Source organism: Carcharodon carcharias, chromosome 11 (assembly GCF_017639515.1).
Source record: "Carcharodon carcharias isolate sCarCar2 chromosome 11, sCarCar2.pri, whole genome shotgun sequence".
Classification (NCBI taxonomy): domain Eukaryota; kingdom Metazoa; phylum Chordata; class Chondrichthyes; order Lamniformes; family Lamnidae; genus Carcharodon; species Carcharodon carcharias.
The window spans coordinates 100310930-100338168 of NC_054477.1; the positions used below are offsets into that span (position 1 = coordinate 100310930).

General features: G+C 40.0%; 1 protein-coding gene across 6 annotated transcripts in view; it reads left to right on the forward strand.

Moving 5' to 3' along the window:
- Positions 1-27239, forward strand: part of yap1 (Yes1 associated transcriptional regulator) — a 168318-nt gene that overhangs the window by 125115 nt on the left and 15964 nt on the right. For all 6 annotated transcript variants that reach the window (XM_041199405.1, XM_041199404.1, XM_041199403.1 and 3 more), the window contains one exon: positions 20839-21026. In XM_041199405.1, the coding sequence (XP_041055339.1) occupies positions 20839-21026 (188 nt within the window). The remainder of the gene's footprint in view (positions 1-20838; positions 21027-27239) is intronic.

Consider the following 27239-nt stretch of genomic DNA (forward strand, 5'->3'; position numbering starts at 1 on the left):
CTTAGGCTGGAGGGGTTGTCTTATTAACATAGGTTGACCAGGTTGCGCTTATACTCATTGGAGTTTAGAATAATGAGAGGTGATCTAATTCTGAGTGGGGCTTGTCAGGGTAGATGCTGAGGGGATGTTTGCCCTAGCGGGTTGGGGTAATCTAGGACTAGAGGGACACGGTTTCAGAATAAGGTATATCTCATTTAAGGTGGAGATGAGGAATCTCTCCTGACGGTAGTTGATCTTTGGATTTCTGAGGGATAGAGGTTGGGCCATTGAATATATTTTTGATGTACAAGGGAAATGAGGTTAATTGGGGTGGGGCAGGGGGAAAAGAGGTAGGAAAGTGGAATTAAAGCCACGATCAGATCAGCCATGACCTTATTGAATGGCGACAAGCTCTAGGGTTGAATATTCTACTCCTTCTATTTCTTAAGTGCCACCAAGGGTAGTAGTGAGAATTGCAGTTGGCTTCATTGATTTCAGGATTTTTGAATATTCAATAGTCTAGTAATGCCAACACGAGGAATATACAAGGCAGAGAGACACAATTTTGGTCATCTTTGAAAAGTGACATTGGATTTTGTAAATTCATTCAAGAGGGCAGGTGGAGCCTTAGTTAAATGTCTCATTCAAAGAATGATGCTACTTGCAGCACTAAAGTGTCAGTTTAGATTATGTGCTCCAGTTTCTGATGTGGGACAGAAATGCTATCACTGAACCTTGGCTGAAATTAGAGAGTATAAAAAAGGCTCCTTTGCCTCCTTTATCCTCACCTTATTTAATTTTGAGAGGTTTCCTTAATTGATTTAAATTTTTGAACCATTCTCGTTATCCAAAGCAAGGCCATCCTAAAGTTGCATAATTCTTGCACCCTTAGCTTGCTGGATCTATCCTTAATGCCAAATGAGAGAATTCATATCTGACAGATTAATATATTAGCAAGTTTACTGACAGCCCAGTTTAACTTTTATAACTATTTTCAGCCTATCGTCGTACAATGTCTCAAATCATTTAAAAAATACATATCAGTAAACAGCTACCAGATGTTGGTTGTAATGTGAAATGCAAAGTTAGCTCCACAAGCTACAAAAACTATGAGGGAAAAATCAATATTTAGGAGTGGGTTAAGCTGGTCGATTTAACTACTTCAGTAGAAGTACCAGACGTGCACCTGTGTTTCTACTATAGATGGAAGAGAGGAAATTAATTTGCAGTGTTCATACTGCATTTTAAATTTCAACTGACTCGTCTCTACTGAAGTTGGAACATAGGAACAGGTGTGCCCCATTCAGTCCCTCAAGCCCGTTCTGCCATTCGGTTGGATCAGTGTTGTCCAATAAACTGGCCACTCACCACATGAGGTGAGACAAGATGCTGTTTATCTTCTACACAGTACAGTGTTGCATTAAAGTTGCAGTGGTGAGTATGAGGATGAGAGTCACATTATTTGTCATCTGTTCCTAATTGAGCTGCTGTTAGGAATGACGTATTGATCAGGCTGCAACATTTTATCAGAATATAGCTCAGTTGTGGCCACCTCCTCAATGAAACATGAAAAATAGTTGCATTTAGCTGGGAGTTGAAAGCTTTCACAAAACGGTTGACTGCATTGCTGCCAATCAAGGTTGAAATGGGCAATTTTGGTAAGCTGGGGCAGTGCAGCAACATGCAAATGTGTTCAGGCTTCATCTTAATAGGTCTGTTGAAACAAGCGATTGAAAGGAGTGGAGCATTCTTGGTATAAAAGGAGTGATTGCAGGAGATTGGCCATGAGCCAAAGGTCTATTAAATATCCAGGCACTGTGTTCAGAAATAGCAGGTATTAGAGCCAATATGTAGAGATTTGTCTCCCCGAGTCCCCTAATATATCAATTCTGATAAGATCAAGACAGTTTACTCTTGAAATTTCCTGGTTTTTTTTAATAAACTGGAGCACACTGTCATAAAATCAAAATACTGCGGGTGCTGGAAATCTGAGATAAAAAACAGAAAAGGCTGGAAAAACTCAGCAGGTCTGACAGCATCTGTGGAGAGAGAAACCAAGTTAACATTTTGAGTGCGTATGGCTCTTCAGAGCTTGTCACAGTGTCAGTCAGTTAACAGATTGTCACCATCCTTTTGAAAGTAGACAACATGCTTGCTTTGGTGAACAGTTGGATTGTAAAACCCTTTTGAAGCTGTTCTGGCCACCCCAGCGTGTGCACCGATCTTTATTGCTGGTGGTTAACCTCAGATCTATTTTCAAAAGACTGTATATTTGTTTTATTAATACAGGTACAATGCCTCAAACCTGGCTATCTGTAAACTGGACTTTTAAGCCGCCATGTATGAATTTTAATTATTAGTTATGTAAAATAATGTACCACTTGTTTGGCTGGGTGCCGCAATGGTGTGGCTATTGACTTTATGTGCCTGTCTTTTCCTGTGGTCTGAGCGACCCTTGACCCCCAGGTGTGATCCACCTGAGCTGAAGTGTCTGATCTGAAAACCAGCAAGATCCAAAATCTGGCATGGCCTTGGTCCAGAGGTTGCCAGTTTTGAGACAGTGCCCATATTGCATATATTTTGTAGTATGTGGGGGATATGATGACTTGATCATCATAAGTTTGATAAGCATTGAAATCCTATTGGACAACACTGAAGTAGATCGCCTGAACCTCAACTCCATTTATCTGACTTTGTTCTGTAATGTCTCAATAGCCTCATTTAATAAAAATCAAATGACCCCAGTCTAAAGTTTCAGTTGACCTAGCTGGGTCAATTGAAAGGAACACTTCCTGACTCTACTATCCTTAGAGTCAGACCATGCAGGAGTGAAATCGGGAAGCATTTTTGCACACACAGGTTATGCTCCAAAGTTTAAAAAAATGCTGGTTCCAAAATTAGATTTGATTCAAGTAGAAAATAGCTTGTTTTTCTTTCCATCGCAGAAGTTGCTTATTGGTCTGACTGTCAAAGCTTGTCCCGGTCAAGGCACTGGGTAGTAATTTTTTTCCTAAAAGTTGTCGTGACCTGATCTGAATTTTTGGGGTTTTTTTCTATCTGAACTAGATAATGAGAAAAGAACCTTCCAATTGACTATCCTTCAGTGTGCCACAATTTCACTGGAGTATAATTTTTTTTCTTGGGAAGGAGGTGAATGATCCACCCAATGAAATTACATTATCTTAAGCACTAAGATAAAAGCAAAAAACTGCGGATGCTGGAAATCCAAAACAAAAACAGAAACAGAAATACCTGGAAAAACTCAGCAGGTCTGGCAACATCGGCGAAGGAGAGCACAGTTGACGTTTCAAGTCCTCACGACCCTTCAACAGAACTAAGGAAAAATAGGAAAGAGGTGAAATATAAGCTGGTTTAAAGCAGTGTTGGGGGGGTGGTGGGGGGTGGTTTGGGACAAGCAGCCAGTAATAGGTGGATATTTCTCTCCTGGTGTTTGACAAAGTGTTTACTAAAACCCACTTTCACAGCCATATTTCCTTTCTCAGTGACTGTCTCCGTCTCTGACTTAACCCACGTGGATCTGTACCTTATCTGTCCTGTCTTCTACTCTTAATTAGCATGTTCCTTTAGATAATATCACCACCTTCAACACCTCTTTGTTCTTTTGTCTGTGACAGCTTTTGGTTATCTCCACCTATTACTGGTATTTCTGTTTTTGTTTCAGGTAAGTGTAAGACCTTGAGGTTGTCTTAAGGTATAGGTAAGGATTTCAGTGGGATAAGAGTAGGAAGTAAGACTCCAATCTTTGGGAGATGGGAATTAGCGACCTTGGTGAAGTTTCTGTGGCTCAGTCCGAATGAGCAGCTGTGAATGGAAGTAAGATAGGCCCTTAACATATAAAGACTCAGGTGGAAGACAACTTAGATTGCTTCAATCCAGCTGATACGAAATAGAGATGTTTCCAATTCATTCTGCACACTCACATTGAATAGCAGAATATTAATTCTGAAATGAAGGCGGAGGCAGAGGAATAGTATTAAGTTTCATAAATGCTCTAATGAAATGGAATCCATGTTTGCAGATGGTGTGGCTGAGTAAGAGGTCATCTATTTTGGATCAAAATGGGACAGCAAAATGATGCAGATTCACTTTTTTATTTTTTAAAGATGAAAGCTAAGAACGGTGGCAGTCCAGAGAAATCTAAGGGTTCATTGACATCACTAAAATGTGTCTGGTGCATCACTAAAGTAACCTGGTGCAAAAAAATAATCAAATGGTGAATGGAATGTTAGCCTTCACAACTGGAAGGTTGTAGGGAGGAGAGGAAGTTTTGCTATGGCTATAAAAAAGCCCTGGTTAGACAAGTTGCTACACTTGTTCTGGGCAGCATGCTTTAGAAGTGATACATATTCTATCTTGGGAGGAGTGCAGCACAGAGTGTTTATTTTAATTTATTCCTTCTTGGGATGTGGGTGTCACCAGCTAGGCCAGCATTTATTGCCTATCCCTAATTGCCCTTGGGATGGTGAACTGCCTTCTTGAACCACTAAGTTCCGAGTGTTAAATCAAGGAGAGATGACTTAAAAAGTCAGCTTTTATTTCCTGGAATATAGAAGGTTATGGGATGATTTGATTGAGGCTTTAGAATTTTGAATTGAATTGATAGGGAAGACGGAAAAACTTTCCCTGCTGCCAAGGCAGCCTAGGACTGGGGAATGTAACCTTAAAGTCAGAGCAAGGCCATTCTGGAGAGTATGTGAAGGGTAGCTGAAATTTGTAAGTCTTCTCCCACAAAATGTAGCTCATCTGCTGAAACACACGTTCATGCCTCCAGACAACCTATTCAAACTTAGACTTATTTCAAATCCACGAGTATGCCCTCTGCTGACTGAGTTATTATAAACCTTCTATAATCCTGCAAAAGATATTGGCTAACGTTATATTGTTGAGATTCTGGTTCAAACAAAGTTTACTTTTGCTGCACAGCTTAATAAGTAGTTTTGCATCATCATTGGTTAGTTTTCATGTCAGTAGGCAGAGTGGCCTGAAAGTAAAGAAAAAAAAAATCAATAAGTACACTCCTAGCTCACTTCCCACGTTCTATCTCCCATAAACCTGGCCATCCAAAACTTTACTCCCTGTGTCTAAAAGTCTCTCAACTATTGTTTCCCCCATCACCCCTGTACTCACTGACCTATATTGGGTCTTGGTCAAGCAATGCCTTGAATTTAAGACTTGCATCCTTATTTTCAACTTCCTCCATGGCCTTACCCGTCCCTTTCTTTGTAACCCCCTCCACCCCACAACCTTCCGAGATAGCTGCATTCTGCACTTTCATTCTGGCCTCATGCCTTCGGCCCTAATCTCCCCCTACATCTCTCCACCTCCACTTTGCTTTCCTCCTCTATGACACTCCTCAAAACTATCTCTGAAACTATACTTAATATCTAACTTAAACCTATACCTAACTTAATATCTCCTTATTCACTGTAATTTAAATAGGTTAGCTCCATCATTAATTAGTCATAGCTCCTGATTGTCCCATCCTGAGTTATAATAAACAGGCCATTACCTCTGGCTCTCTAGGCCCATGTTTTGGCATCATATCTTGTTTTATAATGCTTCAATTCAATGCTTGTATGTTTTATTACATTATAGACACTATATATAATTTTTTTGTAGATGCTAGCTCAATTAATTATTTAAAATCTGAGATTGATATGTTTTGCTAGCTAAGTATATTAAGTGATATGGAGCCAAGACAGCTGGATGGAAATGGGATACAGATCCAGTGATCTCATTAAAGGGCTGAATGGCTTATTTCTGCTTATATTAAGACTGCGTTTGCCGCTCATGTGGCGCATGCGTTGTTGTACTGTTTTATTCTGTGACGCCCTTGTGAGCAACAGAGATCAGGATCAAAATCAAAAAGTAGTTAAAACAACTTTCCAAAATGTAATAAAAATGCATGCCGTTTAACAGCAATAAGTTATCAAAAAAAAAAGACGCAATGTTTAATGTGTGTCAGAAACTAGGCATGTGTACCTCTTTCACCTTGATTTCCAACTCTGTTCAGTGCAACAGGTTTGGCATAGCAGTTATATACACAGCCTGCATTATTTGAGGCCTTTTTACTTTTTGCTTACGTAATGGGGAAGGGCAAACAATTTCTCTGTTAATATTCCCCTCAATCACAGAAGTTTTTTAAAGACTGGTTTTGCCAGCACTGTCTCTCCGTCCAATGACATCATTGCCCATCGGCACATGCGCAGAAAACCATCAGCGGGCATCTTGCTGTCATCCAGGAGACAATATTATATAAACTGTTTTCTGTTCTTATTGATTTTTCTTCTATTTTCAAGTCACTGTCTACTAACTGGAAACTAGCTATCATGGTGCAAAACTAGTTATTAAGCTGTACAGCAAAAGTAAACTTTGAACCAGAATCTCACCAATATGTTAGCCAAATACACTTCATAGTGTAAAAGCAAAATACTGCAGATGCTGGAAATCTGAAACAAAAACAAAAATACCTGGAGAAACTTAGCAGGTCAGACAGCATCTGTGGAGAGGAATACAGTTGACGTTTCTAATCCGTATGATGAGGAGTCATATGGACTCAAAACATCAAAAGTATTCCTCTCCGCAGATGCTGTCAGACCTGCTGAGTTTTTCCAGGTATTTTTGTTTATACTTCATAGTGTGTCAGATACGCTTCTGTAAGTTGTGATGTTTTATATCCTTTGCAGGATTATAAATGATTTACAATAACTCAGTCACCAGAAGACATACTCCTGGATTTGAAATGAGTCTGAATCTGGATTCAATCTATTAACTGGGCTTCATAAATCATCTAGTAAAGCACAATTAAGACATTGCACTGTGTAATATATTGTGCAACGAGAAAGTTCTTAGAATGCTGCTGTTTGGTGTATTTTGTGTCTAAGGTAAAACCCTTTTATGAGGTGACCAGAACATAGCCAAAAATCTAAATGGCTCTTTTTGAAGATAGCAATAAAGTGATGCATCTCACGGTGGAGCAGAACATTGACTGTTTTCTAAAATGGGCTTTTTATTTAATTAGGAATTTGTTGATGCTGTTTAAGGACTTGGATTGCCACAGTTGGGTCCTTTGTTCTATAGTCTTTAGCTTTGTAAGTTGTGCTAAAAGGCTTGAAAATGGTTATTTAGCATTACATTGATGAAGCAGTCCAAAATAATCACCCATCACCAGATAAGGGACAACCACAAGATTACAGGGAAACAAAGGATTAATGTCATGGATGAAGCAGTTAATAGTGGGTGGGATCATTGATATGTGCCTAGAGAGCCAGAGGTAGTGGCCTGTTTATTATAACTTCGGATGGAACAATCAGCAGCTGTGACTAATTAATGATGGAGTTAATCTATTTAAATTAGTGAATATAAAGCGTGTCATTTGTGAGAAGATTGGTAGAGCCGAGTCCCCAAAAGGCTCAACTATTTGCAGCACAAATGGTTTGGACTAAATTTTTGATTGGTTTCCTTGGAGGCCAGACAGACCATACATTTTTTTGGAATGTGTAATTTGATCCTGCCTGCTGTAGAATAAATCTATAATATGCAATGTGTAATTTGATCCAGTCGTTAAAAAGCAGGCTGCAAGGATCAGACTAGGCACAATGCAAGCATACTGCTTTCATAGAATTGATGGTGTTCATGCCTACTAGGTTAGGAGCCTGTTGAATTCTGAGGAATGCAGGGATTTCAACACAATGAGAATTTTAAAATCAATGTAGGTCATCAAGCACAAAACGATGCGAATGATTAGTGCAGCAGAGTTTTCAATTAGATCAATTTCACTGAGGGTGGACTTCCTCCACAGGGAACAGTTTCTCCCTTTTTGTCCAGACCCCTCATGATTTTGAATACCACTATCAAATTCCCCTCAACCTTCTCGAAGAACAGCCTCAGCTTCTGCAAGTCCCTCATTCCTGTAACCATTCTTGTAAAACTTTTCTGCATCCCCTCTTACATGTAGTACTCAAAAACAATGTTCCAGTTGAGGCTGAACCAATGTTTATGAAGGTTCACCATACCTTACTTTGTTTTGTACTCTGCCTCTATTTATAAAGCCCATTTTCAACCACTTGCTCAGCCTGGCCTGCCACCTTCAGCAATTTGCACACACACACATCCCCAAGTCCCTCTGTTTCTGCATTGTTTGCAACCTTTATATTACCTCTCCTCATTCTTCCTTCCAAAATGTATAATTTCCCACTTCTCTGCATTAAATTTCATCTGTCACAAGCTTGCCTGTCCCACCAGGATAGCTATGGCCTCATAGTCTATCACTATCCACCTCGCAGATCACAATACTTCAGTTTCATATCTGTAAATTTTGAAATTGTGCTCTGCACACTCAAGCAGAGGTTATTAATGTAGATCGAGAAAAGCGGTTGTCCCAATAGTGACCCCAAGGAACCCCATTATATACCTCTCTCCAGTCTAAAAACAACTCTTCACCCCCACTGTTTCCTGTCGCTCAGTCAACTTTGTATCCATGATGCCATTGTTCCTTCCATGCGTTCTAACTTTGCTGTAAAGCCTATTGTGTAGCACTTTATCATACAGCTTTTGGAAATCCATCTACCCCACATCAACCACATTACACTCATCATCCTTTCTCTGTTACTTCATCAAAAAACTCAAGTTAGTTAAACATTACCCTGACTAAACGCATGCTGGCTTTGTTTAATTCATCTGTGTTTGTCCAGGTGACATAGATTATGATAAGGGTATAATATTTTCAATTCTCAATGTTCTGGTGCCACCCCTGTATCTAAGGTGGATTGGAAGCTTATGGCCAGCGTCACTACAGTTTCCACTTACTTTTCTGTCCGCTGCATCTGGTCCAATCCTGCTGACTTATCAGCTTTTAAGTATAGCCAGCCTTTCAAATATTGATTCTATCAATTTTCAGCCCACCCAGTGTCTCAACTACCTCCTCTTTCACTGTGACTTGGGCAGCTGAATCTTCCTTGATAAAGACAGATGTAAAATACTCTACCTCAGTAATGCCCTCTGCTTTCCTGCATAAATCTTGTTTTTGGCCCCTAATCAGCCTCACTCCTTTTTTTATTCAATAGCCTACAGAAGTCTTTCGGGTTCCCTTTTATGTTAGTTGCTAGTCTTTTCTCATATCCTTTCTTTGCGTCTCATATATTCCCTTTCTCACCTCCCCTCTGAATTTTCTATATTCAGCATGGTTCTCACCTGTATTATCAACCTGATGTCTGTTATATGCACCATTTTTCTGCTTTGTTTTACTTTCTATCTCATCCATCATCCCAAGCTCTGGTTTTGTTTTTCATACCTTATCCCTCATAGAAATGTACTTCGACATCTTCTCTTCCTCTTTATAGGCAGCCCATTGTTCCATTACAGTTTTCCCTGCCAATCTTTGGTTCCAGTTTACCAGGGCCAGATCTGCTCTCACTTCATTGGAATTGGCCCATCCCAATTAATTATTTTAGCTCTGGATTGTTCCTTGCCCTTTTTGTACTTTTCTCCATAGCTAACCTATACCTTATGATACTATGATCACTATCCCTTAAATGGTCCTCTACTTGACACTTGATCGACTTGGCACATCACTCCCAGAGCCGTATCCAGCAATGCCTTCCTTGTTGACCTGGAAATTACTAATCCAGAAAATTCTCAAATTTTCTTAGGAACTCTTCTTCCCCTTTTGCCCTGTAGACTGTTATCAGCCCAGTCTGTGGTGGGATAATTCAAGTCCTTTTGTAAGGCCCCTTTGTATAACTACTGTGTAGTTCTTTCACCTCTGTAATTTCCTTGCAAATTTATTCCTCCATCTTTCCCATTAGTTTGTCACCCATAGCATACACCCAGTAGTACAAGGGTACCTCTATTGTTTCTTAGTTCCAACCAAATAGATTATGTCATTACCTCCTCTGGGACATTCTCTGTCTAGCACTATAATATTCTCCTTAATACTACTACACCATATCCTTTCTTTAAATCCTATCTTTCTTGAATACCTTGTATCTAGGCATATTTATTATCCCATTTTTAGTCTGATCTGTTATCATCATGATGTTGTATTCCCACTTGGCTTGAATTACGGAGAAATAACCTGGGCTGTTGGACTAAATTGGTCAGCTTTCAAAGATCTGGCATGGATGTGACTGCATCTGAAGGCCTTTCTCTGGTGCTGTAAGATTGTGATTTCAGTGCTTTTGTAGTCCTGTGTTGTAGTTTCACCGGGTTGCCACCTCATTTTCAGATGCACCTGACATGCTCTTCTATACTCCATTGAACCAGAATTGGTTGCCTGACTTGGTTGTAATGGTAGGGAGAAATATGCTGGGCCAGGAAGTTGCAGATTGTGGTGGAATACAATTCTGCCATTGCTGATCATCCACTAAGCCTCTTGGATGCCCAGATTTGGCAGCTAGACCTGTTCTGAATCTATTCCATTTAGCACAGGGGTAGTGTGTCTCAACAACATGGTGGGTGTTCTTAGTGCAATTATCCAGGTGGCTGGCCAGAGCAGAGAATAGAATGATTATAACACCACAAAATAGCTTTTGATCCATTGTGACAGCTCTTTGCATGATTGTTAAGATTAGACCAATACCCCTGCTCATCCCCATAGCCCAGCAAATGCTTCCCCTTCAAGGCCTGAAATTTTCCCGCGTTGGGTGGGCTTGGTGGATTGGGGGTTGAGGGGAGGAGAGGCAATCGGTCGGTTGCAGAGCCGACTGTCGCCCTTTGCTCCACACTGCCATTTTACATGGATGAGCCGATTAAGGCCCACCCAGCATAATGGGCGAGTGGTAGCACTGTGCGGGCAGGGGGAGGAGGGAGAGTCGGGTTCAGCACTCTTTCACGTGCATGTGAGCAAAGGAGATTGAAGCGCTCTCTGAGGCACAGAGCTGCCTTAGGAAGATTGAAGCACTTTTGAAAAAAAGATAAATGCAATAAAAGTTTAATGAAACATCCCCTCATGTCCCACATGAGATGGGGCATGCTTTATTTTTCAAAAAAAGTTTTTATTCAATTTGTAAAGGCTTTAGGAAACCTCATCCTGCTCATGGATGAGGTTTTCTAAAAAATATAAAGGCCGCTTGGCCTTTTCGCCTGCCCCCCAACCGTTAGGTTGATTGGGCAGCATAAATTGGAAATTGATTAGTTTTTTAATGACCTTAATAGACCTTTTAATTATCGGCAGGCACACAGCCGACTCCGGCGCGCGTCCGCCGAACAAAACAGTGCGATGACATCGGGATGCGTACCTGATGTCATCGCGCGTCATTTTATGTGCCGGCGTGTCAGGCCCGTCCCAGCACACTGACTGTAAAATCCTGGCCCACGTGTTTTACCCATTTCCCTTTTCAAAATATTTTTTGAATTTGCTTGCACTGCCCTTTCTGGCAGTGCATTCCAGATCATCATAACTTGCTGTGTAACTCTACTACACTAAAACTTGTGTCCTCTCATTACTGACCCTTATCTTTAGTCTATCAAAACCATTCATGATTTTGAACACCTGTTAATTCTTAATTTCCTCTACTCAAAGGAGAATGACCCCAGTTTCTCTAATCTGTGCACCCAAGTGAAGTCTGTTCCTGGTACCATTCTAGTTGATTTCCTCCACCTCTCTCGGGTCCTTGACATCTGTGCCCAGAATTGGCTACAGTACTCCAGCTGGGTCATCACCAATGCTTTATCAGGGTTAAGCGTAACTTCCTTGCTTTTGTACTTTCTGCCTCTATATATTTATAAAGCTAAGAATCCTTTTTTTAAACAGCTTCTCTGTTGCCCTGTCACTGTCAAAGAATTGAGCACGAATACCCCAGGTGTCTCCTGTCTGCATCTTAAATTGTATCATTTAATTTGTGTTGCTTCTCATTCTTCCTGCCAAAGCTTTTGATGTCAGGCATTCTGCGTCAAATTTCACCTGCCATGTCTACCCATTACACCGGTATCTCTGGCCTCCCTGAAGTCAGTTGCTATCTTCCTCTGTTTACTACATTTCAGAGTGTTGTCACTCACTAACTTTAAAATGATGCCTTTTATACTCATATCCAGGCCATTAATATATGTCAGAGAGTAGTGGTCCCAACACCAACCCTTGCGTGACACCACTTGTCTGAAAATTGACTTCACCACCAATCTCTGCTTTATGCCCTTTAGCCAGTTTTGTATTCATGCAACCCTTTAATCACCATGAGCTAGCAAGTCTATTATGTGGTATTTATCAAATGCCCTTTGAAAGTCGATACACACTTCAGCCGCATTACCCTCATCAACCCTCTTTGTTACTTCATCAAAGAACTCTATTAAGTTAATCAGACCCAATTTGCCTTTCCCTCGTGCATGTGCTGGCTTTCAACTACCATGGAGAACCATGTAAAAGTTGAAGTTTTTTGAACCAATTTTTAGGGAAAATTTACGGGGTGATTTTTGCGCAAATATTTTTCAGGGGTTGATATGCATGCATAATTTAGGCACTCTCAGCATAAAGCAAAGACCAAAACAAAACCTTGGGTGAAATCCAAAAAAAATCCCCGCTCCGTCAACTTAAAAAATAGGCAGTCGTAAGCTTTCTTTCTGCTGTTAGCAGTCATTATTTTCCTGGTCTGTTGTATAGTAAGATTCCATCAGCACTTTAATTATTTAATGGAATCAAGTAAAAACCAACAAAGTCCAGTAAAAATGACAAAAAAAAACTCCAGCAATTCAAAAATATTGGCAAGCCATATCTCCACACTCACTCTTCGGTCTCAGTGCTCGGCTTCCAAATTTCAGCTTTGGATTGTGTTGTCTGTGACCCATGTTTTTGAGTTGATTGTCACAAATATGATTCTACCTTCAGGCTAAAAAGATAACCAGCATTCCAAATTCTCAAAGGAGAAGATGTTTCAAAAATAAATTGTTATAAAGACTTTGTTTTTCCTCCCTCTCCTTCATCACACGCTGAGTTGCACCTGGACCATTGCCACGAGGCTTGCTGCCCTTGAAAAATAGCACGATGAATTGATATTAATTATCTTGACATTTATTTACAAAGAAATAGCCCGTCCTTTTCCAAAAGAAATGCTCAGGTCAGGCAGCATTTGTGGAGAAAGATAAACAGAATTTAATGTTTCTGTTTGATGACCTTTTGTGGAAACGGGAAGAAATTAGAGATGTAAGTTTTCAGTGAGTACAGAGACAGGAATGGCAGGGAGGAGAGAAAAGGGAAGTTCTGTGATTGGGTGAAAGGCGAGGGAGATTAAATGACAAAAGGAGATAGTAAATGGACAAGTAAAGAAACAAAAGGTCTGGCAGCATCTGCGGAGAGGAAGCCAGTTAACGTTTCGAGTCCGTATGACTCTTCAACAGAACTAATTAAAAATAGAAGAGAGGTGAAATATAAGCTGGTTTAAGGGGGATGGGACAGGTAGGGCTGGATAGAGGGCCAGTGATAGGTGGAGATAGCCGAAAGATGTAATAGACAAAAGGACAAAGAGGTGTTGAAGGTGGTGATATTATCTAAGGAATGTGCTAATTAAGGGTAGAAAGCAGGACGAGCAAGGTACAGATAGCCCTAGTGGGGTTGGGGTGGGGGGAAGGGATCGAAATAGGCTAAAAGGTAGAGATAAAACAATGGACGGAAATACATTTAAAAATAATGGAAATAGGTGGGGAAAGAAAAATCTATATAAATTATTGGGGTATTTTCCCCCCCAATAATTTATATATATTTGTCTTTTCCCACCTATTTCCATTATTTTTAAATGTATTTCCATCCATTGTTTTTTCTCTACCTTTTAGCCAATTTCGATCCCTTCCCCCCACCCCACCCCCACTAGGGCTATCTCTACCTTGCTCGTCCTGCTTTCTACCCTTAATGTCACTTATTAGCACATTCCTTAGGTAATATCACCACCTTCAACACCTCTTTGTCCTTTTGTCTTTGACATATTTTGGCTATCTCCACCTATCACTGGCCCTCTATCCAGCTCTACCTGTCCCACCCACCCCCGCCCGCCCACCCACCTTAACCAGCTTATATTTCACCTCTTTTCTATTTTTCCTTAGTTCTGTTGAAGAGTCATACGGACTCGAAACGTTAACTGTGTTCCTCTCCGCAGATGCTGCCAGTCCTGAGTTTTTCCAGGTATTTTTATTTTTGTTTTGGATTTCCAGCATCCGCAGTTCTTTGCTTTTAAAGAAACACAAGATTGGCTTGGTGGAGGTGTAAATAGGAAAAGCAGGATCATTGACGGCAGTTGCCCATATTTTTAAAAAAATGGGAAGAGTGGTTATGACCTGATGTTTTTGAACTAGTCTGGAAGGCTGTGAAGTGCCAAATTGAAAGAAAAGGTGGTGATCTTATGCTTACGTTGAGTTTCATTAGAGCAATGTTGGAGACTGAGATCAGGGTGGGTGTGGGGCAGAGAATTAAAATGCCTGGCAGCCAGAAACTTGGTCATGCTTGTAGACTGGATATGTTTTGCAAAGTGGTCACCCAACCTCCGATTGGTTTTCTGTGTAGAGGAGATATTATTATGAGCATTGAATACAGTTTTTTGAATTGAAAGTAGGATGAGTTTCACCTGGAAGAAATGTTTGGGGTCTTGGGCATTGGGAAATGAAGAGGTAAAAGCACAGGTGTTGCATCTCCTGCTCTTGCATGTAAGATGCTGTGGAAATGGGAAGATGTGTTGGAGAGGATTGCGGAGTAGAGCCTGGTGTTATCGAGGAAATGATCCTTTAGGAATGCTGAAAGGAGGGAGGGTTAGTTTTTTGGTGGTGGGAATGGTGGAAGATAACCTGTTGAATATGGAGACTGGTGGTTTGGAAGGTGAGGGCAAGGGAAACCCAAATGGGATTTGAGAGGGGGGAAGGGGTGAGAGTAGAAGTGTGGGAAATGGAATGGATGATATGAAGGGCCTTGTTGATCATGGGGTGTCTGGGTGGTGGGGGACACCCTCGGTTGAGGAAAAAGGAAGATATGGAAGGTGACATTGTCAGAATGGATGTAGCAGAGAAACTGGGACAATGGAGCAGTCTTCACAGGACGTAAGGTGGAAGAAAGAGTAGTCAGGGTAGCGATGTGAGTCAGTGGACTTTGTAATAAATATTGTTGTTAGACTATCCCCACAAGTGAAGACAAAAGAAATCAAGGAAGGGAAGGGGAGTCAGACATGGACCGAGGAAAGGTGGAGAAGGGGTGGTAGTTGGAAGAAAAGATGATGAAATTTTTCAGTTCGGGCAAAAGCAGGGAACAGTACCAATTGAGTCGTTTGTGTACTGGAAAAATAGTAAAGGAGGGGATGCAAGTAGAACGAGAACAAATAATATGCCAGCTTTTTCATGGGATATCTAGGTGGGAACCTATGCAGGGTCTCATAGCAATACCATTTATTTGGAGGAAGAGAGAGGAATTAAAGGAGACATTCACTTGGTAGCATAGAACTTGAATATTGTTGAAAAGAGAGATACGTTGCTGAAGCTTTTCATCTTGCACTCATCAGGACAAACAACAAATCTAAGATCAGTTGAGCTCACAAATGTATCTCATTTGCGCTCACTAGAAACGTATACATTCATATGCAGGGACCCATTCTCTGCAAACAAAAGGAATATGTTCAAGCCAATGCCTTTTGAATTGCCTGCGAGCTTGTGGAGTGCGTAGTTTACGATTGCTTTCTCCATAGCAATGCCTCTGCCAGTCAGTCGACTTGCCAACCAAAGAGCACTCTCCTCCTGTAGTATAAATTGTTGTATTTGGAATTCTTGCATTTGTCCTGACAAGTGCAAGATGAAAAGCTTCAGCAACATGTCTCTGTTTTCTGCAATAATCATCGAATAATTTCTACAACATGAGAACATCTTCAACAGTGGAGTATGATGGTGGATGTGGTCTGATTGGACCTCCATTCTTGGAAGAAAAATTGAACCATGTTGTCCAAGCACAGGATAGAGGTGCTGTTTCCCAACAATAGATGTTAGGCAGACTGGCCTTTCAATTGCCGCTTTTGTCCCTTTCCTTTTTTTTTAGAACAGTGCAAAATTAATTCCACTTGTTCATTCCACTTGCAACTGGGAATCGCAAATATCCCATGTGAAGGTGCAGAAGACCCCTGGATCAGAGTTTGTTCCTCCCCAAGCCAAGTTACTACAGCATAGCCTTGCCAATGGCATGTACCTGCTAATGTAGAGGGTCACCCAGAAAAGCAAGATTAGTATTGCCATGATGTACAAGTTGCCCTGTCAGATTCCTCTGAATCAGTAGTTGAGTAATGCAACATTAAAAGGTTGGAAATGCTCAGCAAGTCGGGCAGCATCTGTAAAGTATAAAGTAAAAAGTTAGCATTTCTGATCAGTGACCTTTCATCAGAATGTGAAATGTTAATTCTGCTTCTCTTTCCATAAATCTTGCCTGATTCGAAGTGTGTTTCCAGCATTTCTTATGATATTTACAGCATCTGTATATTTTTTGCATCAAAAGTGTGTTGGTAGGATCCGATAATAGTGCTATTGGGCAACACACCTGCACGACTGAGCTGTTCGCCAGTGCTAAGTTCAAGTTGACCTGCAGACCCCTCCAAGCAACGTGACTCCTTGAATGGGGTCGATGCAAGACCATACGGATTGCTGCTGTTGTTTCTGTGAGGCTGAATTTGACATGTTCACAGCATTGACTATTTCACATAATTAGAGCTGCAATGTTGGTTTTGAGGTGTATTTCATTCACCTGGAGGTGGGAGTGACATCATTGTTAGTGATATCATTAGCAGAGTCGTAGATCTTGTGTTCACTGAGGATGACATCATCGAGTGGCCTGGCTCATGCACTAGGTGATATCAGGTTAACTGGTGATACCCAGTGTCACTAATCACTAGGGAAACATTCTGGGTAGGAGCTGCAGAGCATTGGGTATTGTGTGTGGATGGTATATTGTTAACTGGTTTATTGGGTAGAAATTGTGAGGGTCAGGGAGGGGGGCAGGGAACATCTTTTTCATTACAAAGTGAATAGTGATGTGTTTTAAGTCTAGCGATGTCACAGCGCACATGGCAGACTTTGAGAAATCAGCTCTCTGCCATTCACAGTCAAGATGGTGATCCAGATGTGGAGAGACAGGGTGGGGGTGAAGGAGACGAAGAACATCCTTCAACTTTAAAGTGGTGATGGGGGAGGAGCAATGTAATCCAGATGATAAAGCGTGTGGGAAAAACATGATCCATCTCCCCATCTTCTTTATTATCTATCTCAAACCACCCTCCACCACCTGCCCTTTAAACTTCAATCATGATCTGTTCTTCTCCCTCTCATTCTCCCTCCGCTCCTCCTGTCCCTCTAGCCTCCCCCTTCCACCCTTCCTGCCCTCTGACCTCCCCCTTCCACCCTTCCCATTGTTCCTAGCCCCCACCTGGCTTTGTGTCTCTGCTCCACTGTTGGTGGTGACTTGTCTTTTTGAATATCTGTGATTGTTTTTAAGGTGCTCTCCATTTTAGAAAATCATGCTGCTCTGGAACTGGTTCTATTTCCCGTCCCAAAAAAAGTCTCCTTACTCCACCTCATGATTCACCTCTTACTGCTGCTCCGTTAAATGTAAAAAGTTTACCAATTGCACATCTATGATGGCTTTCAATTTCACAGCAGCCAATGGGGAAAATCCCCACAGTTTGTTTGCAAGTGTGCTTGTTGATGAGGCAGTATATGAATGCACATTAAAAAAAAACATTCTCTGTGCTGTACCTTCTTTCTTGAAGGTATTGACCGCTTGCTAAGCTACAGGGAGTGAGTCAGCATTATTCATGTATGGGTAATGCCAGCCTATTTGATTACAGTTGAGCCTGATCCTTTTCTTACACACTATCTGTACTCTAAATCAGTGCATAACTTGAACCTTTCTAATCAGCTACTCATTGATGGTTTGTTAAATTTAATCAATCATAATTTGTATGACTGGTACTTTTCTTGTTCAAGGTGGGACAAATTGAGGTATAGGCTCAGTGGTGGCACTTTCACCTGATTCAGAAGGTTGTGGGTTCAAGCCCCACTCCAGGGACTTGGGTACAAAGTCTAGGCTGACATTTCAGTGCAGTGCTGAGGGAGTGTTGCATTGTCGGAGGAAACGTTAGATGAAATGTTAAAATGAAGCCCTGTCTGCCCCCTCAGGTAAATGTACAATATACTATTTCAAAGAGGAACAGGCCTAGCTAGTATTTTATCCCTTAACCAACATCACAGAAACATATTGCCTGGCCATTTATTTCATTGCTATTAGTGGGACCTATCCGTGCGCCGTTTGTTGCGTTTCCTACATTACAGTGACTACTTAATTGGCTGTAAAGCACTTTGGGAAGGTCATAAAAAGAGCTATATAAATGCAAGTTTGTTTGATGTTTGTTATTCTCATCTGGATTATTAGGTGTGGAAACCTTTTGTTCCTAAACCAATATTTTCAATGCATTGTGCATGCTGGATATATTATCATATACATGTATAAAGCATTCAGCTCTTTGCTCTTCACTTGGCTAAGGCTGCTTTGTTTAGTACATTCCCTCAGCAAAAAGAAGTTCTTTAAAGACTATGTGTGGGAATCTGTCCTTAAAAGAGCTGTAAATGAAGAGGCATGAATTGAAGCTGACTTTTAAAAAAAAAAATAGTTAGCTGCAGGGGCTTTTTTCACATTTCATCTTTCTGTAACAATTTGATTTCTGAGATGATGGTGAATAACTGGATAGTACTGCTTATGTTTTCATTAGAAGTGTTGGAGTGCCAAGAAAATAGCATGGAATTTGATTTTAAAATTGCTAAATTTTCTGAGCAAAAGAATTGTTGGTATGGAAATTAGAAATACTTAGTCCTGCAGCATTCTGTGGTTGAAGAGAGAGGCTTGTTCGTGTAGCAAGAGCTTTTAATGTGCATCTGGAAGCAAACCTGGGAGCGCTTGCTAATGCTTGATGCTCAAAAGCAATTGTGATATTACAAAAGGTTAAACTAGGAATGCTACTTTAAGATCCCTGGAGCTCATTTGCACCAGTTTTTACAAAATATTCCAGTCAACTACTTTTGCATATGCACGATTACATAGATGATCACTATTTATCAGTCACAGCAAAAACACACAAAGCAAATAGCTCAGGCTGTAATCTGAATAACAGTCTAAACTCTTCATGTGGTCCCTTGTTAGAGGGAAGCAGAAGGTCAGTGGTAACACTTTGATGCTTGGTTTTTTTTTGACCCGACTATACTGATTTCCAAATTGCAAACAATGCTTCATAAGTTGTCAGGCTACAGGAAAGTAAGAAATAGCAGTCTCGAAGTGTTGGCTCAATTACGTTTTCTAAACCAATCATGAATCAAACGACTATTTCAAAATTACTGCAAAATGCCTTAAATGATCGGTGAATTTGATAAATGTAATTTTTAAATTGCAAATGTATATTTTAGTATTGAGTAGGATCCTAGAAAGGGTCCTAAAGAGTCAATGCAGTCTCTTAGAATGAGAGGCTTTGGCTGCTCACCGCCATGATGTTTTTGCGGATTCTGCTGCTTAATGGTCAATAGATTATTCTTGGGTCTAATTTGGAAGTATGAAGGAGAGTTTTGAATTCTAATAATAGGATTATGATACCTAGCGTAGAAAACAGGAGCTGGATTAAGATTAATTTACCCCTCATTTAATGTGAAAAATGGGATACAAGAGCCTATCTAAAATTGCTGAAAGTTTGTGAAACTACAATGTCAGGGAAAATAAGACATACATACCAGGTTCAGTCCATGTCAGTTATCCAACTTCAGTGCGGTTTAGTTTTTCTTATTTGAAGAAATAGCTGCTCAGGTGATTGATATAGCCAGTCTATCTCTGTTCTGTTGCTATTTAGCTGAATAGAAACTGGCATTTTTCTTGATTATAGACACTAACAGCAGTACCTGACTCCAAAAGCAGTACCTGAAACCTAACTTTCTTTAGATCAGCAAAAATAAGAATATTTTCTTAGGGAGAAAAATACTTGGTGACTTTCTTGCCTATCAATTCAGGAAGTAAGTAGTTAGCTATTTGGTTTACATTTTACCAGGCTGATTTAAAACCAGACACCCAACAGATTTTTTTCTTAAAATCTAAGGCGTGCTAAGGACTAAAGTACAAAAACTGTATAAACTATTGCATTGCACTTTTTTTCCATTGGGTTTTTTTTAAAGATACTGCTAGGTAATATTTAGTAGTACTTAGTCCAGTGTTTCACACGTGCTGGAAAAGCTCTAATTTACTCCTTTTTGTGCTTCCTGTTTTAAGTTTGAAAGCACTTGGTTTGGAATTACTTTCCTATATAGTGCTTCTGTTGTCAGTGTGTCCAAATACATGTCTGAATAATTCATAAATGCAGTATAGTAGAATCTTGACATTTGACAGATGTCCACAGCTCTTAAAAATCAATATTTACACAACATTGAAATGATTTGGTACCAAATTTTAATAAGATGAAGATATAAAAGACTCACTGTGGCATGCTCCCATAATCAACTCACTGACTATATATCCAGTATTATCCGGGCCCAGGACACTCCCAAAGCCTTTAATGGAAGTTGGTTGTTGTGGCAGAGAGTTGATTTGCCCAATCAAGATGGCAATTGGAATTTTGAAAGCCAGATATTCTGGGACATTCAGGGGTGTTTAAATTACTGAGTTGCTCAAGTACAGTCCAAAGTTTTTAATAATTTTTTCTGAATTTCTGGCAAATACTTGCATTTAGTTTAAATTGTGAACTACTGGCATGTAAGATTCTCCAGGTTTGCTAGTAACATATAACTCCCAGATATAACCTAGAATATCAAGTTTTTGTAAGATCTGAATGTTTGGATAATATGGTCTCTTATTTTTGACAACAGCAATGGACCAACAAAGACTGACTCAAAGTGCTCCTGTCAAGCCACCTCCATCCATAGGTCCTCATAGTCCTCATAGTCCACAAGGAGGGGCAATATCAGGCTCCAACACACAACAACAGATGAGGCTCCAGCAACTCCAGTTTGAGAAAGAAAGACTTCGACTGAAACATCAAGAGCTCCTACGACAGGTGAGTGCCTGAATTGACACTGGAGTAAACAAACAATTTTGCTGTAGTCATTGACTTTAAGAAACCAAAATGTTCTTGCACTTACAAAGTAGATTGGCATCACCAACAATCGTTATTACAATGTATTTCCTGCTCAGCACATTGAGTCAGATAGGACCATAGGAACAAGAGCCCCCTCAAGCCCCTTCTACTGTTGAATGAGATCAGTGTGACCTATCTCTATATGCCTGCTTTTGCCCCATATCCCATAATGCCCTTGGTTTACAGAAATTATCAATCTCTGATTTAAAATTAATAATTGACCCAATGATACTGTCATTTGTGGAAGAGCATTCCAAACTTTTACTACCCTTTTACATATGAAATGTTCCTAACTTCACTCCTAAAGGCCCTGGCCTCTTTTTTTAGGCTTTGTCCCTTAATCCTAGATTCCCCAACCAGTAGAAATAGTTTCTCTATCTATCCTATCTGTTTCCCCTTAATATCTTAAATCAGCCTTGATCTTCTAAGTTCCAGGGAATGCAACCATTGTAATTTAGCCCTTGGGACCTAGGCATCATTCCAGTAAGACTATGCTTCATTCCCTCCAAGACTAACATATGCCCTTTAGGATTTAGTGTCCAGAACTGAACAATTGCTCCAATTCTGATGAATGGTAATCATAAAATCATTAATTCTGTTTTTTCTCACTACAGATGTTGCCAGAGCTGCTAAGCATGTGCAGCATTTTCAGTTTTAATTACAGTGCTCAAGGTGTGGTCTAACCAGGGCTTTGAATAGCTGAAGATGATTTCTAGAAATCCTCTTGTGTTTTAGTCCTTTAGATATAAAGACCAACATCCCATTAACCTTTTTGATTATTTTCCATACCTGTCCATGCCCTTTTAATCGATGTAAATGAAACTCAGTCCCTTTGGGTCTCCACTGTTCTAGCTTTTCACTATTAGAAATTACTCTGGTCTAATCCTTTTTAGGCCCAAAGTGAATGACCTCACACATGCTTGCATTCGATAAAACTGTGGCAAATGGACTTAATTAACTTAATCTTAGAATTTAAATGTTGGCAGAATACAGATATTATTGTGTCTTGCAATGCAACTAAAGCAGAAGAGATTGCATTAATCTATAAATCTATTAATATCTTTATAATGTTACGTTTCCATCTCCGCTGCTATCAATGCCATCAGCAAATTTGGATATATGGCTGTCTCTCCATCAATTAAATAATTAAAAATAGTGATTTGTTAAGGCCCTAACGCAAGTCCCTATGGGCTGCCTCTAGTCACATCCTGCCAATTAGAGTACATGTGCATTATCTTTACTCTGACAATCTGTTAACCAATAATTTGCCCTCAATTTACATGAACTGCAATTTTAGCTAACAGTTTCCTAAGTGTAGCTTTATCAAATGTCTTCTGAAGTCCATAGAAATAACATCCCTAGGTATTCCCTTATACATTACTCTAGTCACCTCTTCAGGGGAAAAAAAAATCCAGTTCATCAGTGTATGTCCTGACCTTTACAATTCTGTGATGCTCTCTGTGATCAGCTCACATTTTTTTTGAGGTGATTAGCTAGCCTGTCCTTTGATTATAGACTGTAGTAATTTCCCAACAGCAGATGTTAGGCTAACTGGTCCATGATTCCAGGGTTTCTCTCTCACCTTTCTTAAAAACCAGAGCAGGATGCAATTTTCCAGCCTAAAGAAATGATTGAGAGAACTTTTAAAGATCATAGTCGATGTGTCTGCAATGTTCTCATTTACTTCCTTTAGAATCGTGGGAATGGAAACCATTTAGTCCTCAGGATTTGTCAATCTTTCTAACAATGAAAAAGATAGTGGAACTAATTTGTTAATGTTAGTAGTTCCCATCCTTGATGCAATAGTAGTTTCCTTGGGATACTGGGAATGCCATCCTTTTTACCATAAATAGTGGCACAAAGTAATTGTTCGACAGGTCTGTTGTTTCCTTACTTTCAGTGATAGTATCAGTTTTTAAGGGACTCATAGTAACCGCAGACTTTTTTCCTAATATAATTTTTTAATTCTTTTTGTGGTGATTTTGATATCCCTTGCAAATTTCTTTTTGTACTCCTTTTTATAACTCTTACCATCTGTTTTGTCACCCTTTGCTGTTCTTTGGATCTGTGCTTCCCCCCCCCCCCCCCCATTATTGTATGCTTTTAAAAAATTTCGATGTGATCTCTTGCCTCTTTAGTCATCTATGGCTGCTTTTTTGACAAGTACAGCTCTTGCCCTTTAAGGGTATAAATTAGTTCTGCATCATATTCCTTTTTGAACACGAATCATATGTTGTTTTACCCATTTAACAAATTTGCCCAGTTTACTGTGGACAATCTGTCTCATCCCGTTGAAATAGGCTGACAGATTATCATTGCTGGATTCTAATGATGTAGTAATTTTATTACTGGATTGATTGGAATTTGAACTCTTAACTGCTGGGTTGGTAATCCAGTACCAAACTGCTACGCTGTGAGACCTATTGGAAACTCCATATGTTGAGTGAGGATAGAATTTGACTCCACTCTGATTCATTCATGGTTAAATGGCCTGCCAACAATCACTCCCTGGCTCCTGTGGAGAGCAGCCAGCTGAGTGAGGTACCAAAAGATAGCTTGTGAACCCGAAACTGTGACTTACCAAGATTTCATCAGAGGATTGGGAAATGAAATTTGTTAAACTTTATTATTACTTATTTGGTTCACTGATATCTTAATTGTGATCTGAATTGAGTGGCTCTGAATTAATTATGATCATGCTCAACATGCTGAAGCAAAGAAAATCAATCTTTTTGCTGATGCAGCTGCACTCGTTTCAACACAAACCAGAAGATTTTGGGTTATAGAAGGTACATCCCATTACAAATTTAACAGTGATGCACAAGACTGCATGTTATGTAGTTAATTTTTAGCTGGCTCCCACCCAGACTCCATAACTGTCATGTCATCATCCACATATTTATAATATTTGAGGCTAGAAGAAAGAGCATAATCAATGAGGATTAAGAAAAGAATTGGGCCTAGTCAAGTTCCCTGAGGCACTTTTAGTTAGACAACATAGTATCTGGCACACTTGAGTATGTGAGCAGTGAGGAAGTTGGCAATCCATTGGACAAGAATCTCACATAGGTTTAACTTGATATCAACTACCTAGCATCAACTGTACGATCAACCCTCTCAAATGCCTTTGAAAAATCTGTTGTAATAATGGTTGAGGTTGTTTCCAGTTTATTGACATTTTTATCAGAGAAGTTCACGACATCAGCCAAATAGTGGGTTGTTGATTTTCCAGCCCGGTTACCAAACAGTGAAGTTGGGTATTGATGCTCAATAGTAACCACTTAGTTAGGGCTCTGCAACCCTAAAGCTGGGACGTGGTTTGTCCAGTGTTGCTGGTGATTTGTTGCTTCTCTCGGTGACCTCACATACATCTCGTCTGAACTGGGTGACTTTTCCATTTTGAACTATCTTTCTCAAGTGCAACAAGGTGCAAAGCACTCATTTAATACCTCAGCCATGCATTCTACTTCCACAGTAAGATCTACATTTTGGTCACTAATCAGCATTTCTTTGACTACCATTTTACTGTGTATTTCTAAAGAGACTTTTGGTTTATTTTTGTTAACTGCTGATCTATTATCATACGCCCTCTTTGTCTCTCTTGGTTCTTTTTTTTTAGCTTTCTTCTGCTTTCTGTATTCAACTTGGTTCTCTACCATGTTACAAACTTAATATTTGTCATCACCCTTTTATTTCTGTTTCATTTTAAACTCCATCTTTTTAATCATCCGAGAAGTTTTAACTTTGTATGCCTTACCTTGGCACCCCCCTCTTGGAAAATGTGTACTCTGTACACGATTCATCGCCTCTTTAAAGGCCTCACATTGTTCTATGGCTGTTTGGCAGACCAGTTTCTGATTCCAATCCACCTTGGCCCTTTTCAACTTGAAATTAGCCCTCCTCCAGTTGTGTTTTTTATGCTTGAGTGTGGCTGGCCTTGTTTCTAAACCTGGTGCTATTGTGATCACTGTTTCCCAAATGTTCTTTCACAAAAACCTACAACAGTTGACCCATTTTTTTAATAATAAAAGCAAAATACTGCAGATGCTGGAAATCAGAAACAAAAACAAAAATAGCTGGAAAAGCTCAGACGGTCTGACAGCATCTGTGGAGAGGAATACAGAGTTCACATTTTGAGTCCATATGACTCTTCATCAGAACACTGTTGAAGTGTCATACGAACTCAAAACATTAACTCTGTATTCCTCTCCACAGATGCTGTCAGACCTGCTGAGCTTTTCCAGCTATTTTTGTTTTTGACCTTTTTTTTTCTCTGGTATTAGATCAAGTACTCCTTGTTGGACTGAACCTACTGATCAAGAAATTTCCCTTTCAGGAAATTCTTCTTCGTTTTGCCCTTTAGTATCCCAGTGTGTATTAGGATAATTGAAGGCCCTCATCACTACTCTATAGTCCTTTCATCTTCCTTTGTTTTGCTGAAAAACTTGCTGCTTTTTTTCTTTCCCATTATTTGGTGGTCTATTGGTATATACCCAGTAGCATAAGAGCTCCTTTATTGTTCCTTACTTCTAACCAAATAAATTTTATCCTTTCCCCTCACATTAATCATTCATCTTTAGTGCCAGGCTTGTGCTTGCTGCAGACCAACCTTATTTACCATGCTGTGCATTTATGGCCATGCACATGAAACCCCATCTTATATTGATTCACATTTTCCCTGTCTGGTCCTTTCTGAATTTTTTACAATGCTAGTGCTATTTGTCTCTCCCAGTCCTTTGTGTACTTGTTGCATTCCTGGTAACCATCCCACTGCCAAATTAGTTTAAACCTTTTCCCTTGATACTAGTTAACTTCCTGCAAGGACATTGGTCCCCATTCTGTTAAGATGCAAAGCATCCAACCTGAATAGATCCCAATGCTCCAAGAACCTGAAGTCCGTCCTTCCTGCATCATTTCTCCAGCATTCACATTCCATCTCTTAACTGTTCTTTTCCTGTATTCTCCTGATAGTGTTGTCTCACCTTATTTCAGCTAAGTCTTCTGCCTCTAGTCCAACAGCTTCATTAATCATACTCTCCCTCTCTAGTCTCAAACCCATGCTACCTGCACTCCTCCTGCAGCACTAGTATAAATTTTCCACCACTCCTCTATTTGCTCTCTTGGTTCAGATGAGGCTGTTCCTTCAGTTTAGCTTTCCCTTGTTCCAGTGCCTGAGAATGTGAAAACAATCTATCCAATTTTTCAGTCCATAAGCAGTTCAGTGTGTGGCATAGAAAGCATTCCAGTGATTACTATCCTTGGTCTTATTTTTCCCTATTATTTATCTTCCTGAACATTGCATCTGTATCGTTCATTCCCACAGAACCAGGTTGCTGTTCATCTATATCCAGAAATTTCCACCATTTTCATGATATTCTTCACCCTGGCACCAGGAAAGCAACATATCATTCAGGGTTCCCAATCGCAACTGCAGAAATGATTGTCTAATTATAGAGTTCCCCACTACTGTCACTTTTCTTTATAGCTAACCTTTTTCCCACCCTCTTGAGGAGTCCCTTTAGTCGTGGTGCTGTAATATTGGTCAAGACCAGCTCTGAGTAGCTCTATTGTCCATTTCATAATTATGTCCTGTTTGAATAGTTCACATAATGTAGGTTCTTTGCATCAGTGTCCCGTCTCCTTCGGTTGCCCCCTGCAAATGGTTGATCACTTTTCTCTTCCTACGTTAACCATCTGTCCTGAACTGGCCTATACAACCTCTGAGCAGCCATATCTTGGGGAGTACCATTTAGCCAGAAACCCTTCATTAACTCTACTGCAGAGATTGGTCAATTGCTACTCAAGCTTTGAGATCCTTTCCTGAGACTCCATTTCTAACACCAATGCAGAAGTGCTGCCCTTGCTGGTCTAAGGTCCATGAAAGCTACATATCATTCTCCATATGTGAGGAATTCCTGTATCAAATTTCCTTCTAACTGAAAAAGTGTAGGTAGTGTTAGCTTGAACCCCACACTAGCATCAAACTCTCAAGAATGGACCTCCTCTTATTGATTCTACAGTGTTCATTTTACAAAAGAAAAATCCTATCTGAACAACATTACAAAGCTGAGTTTGCCCCACTTCCTACCCAAGTTGTTCTTTTGCCTTTTACATTCTCCACTGGTTTCTGAG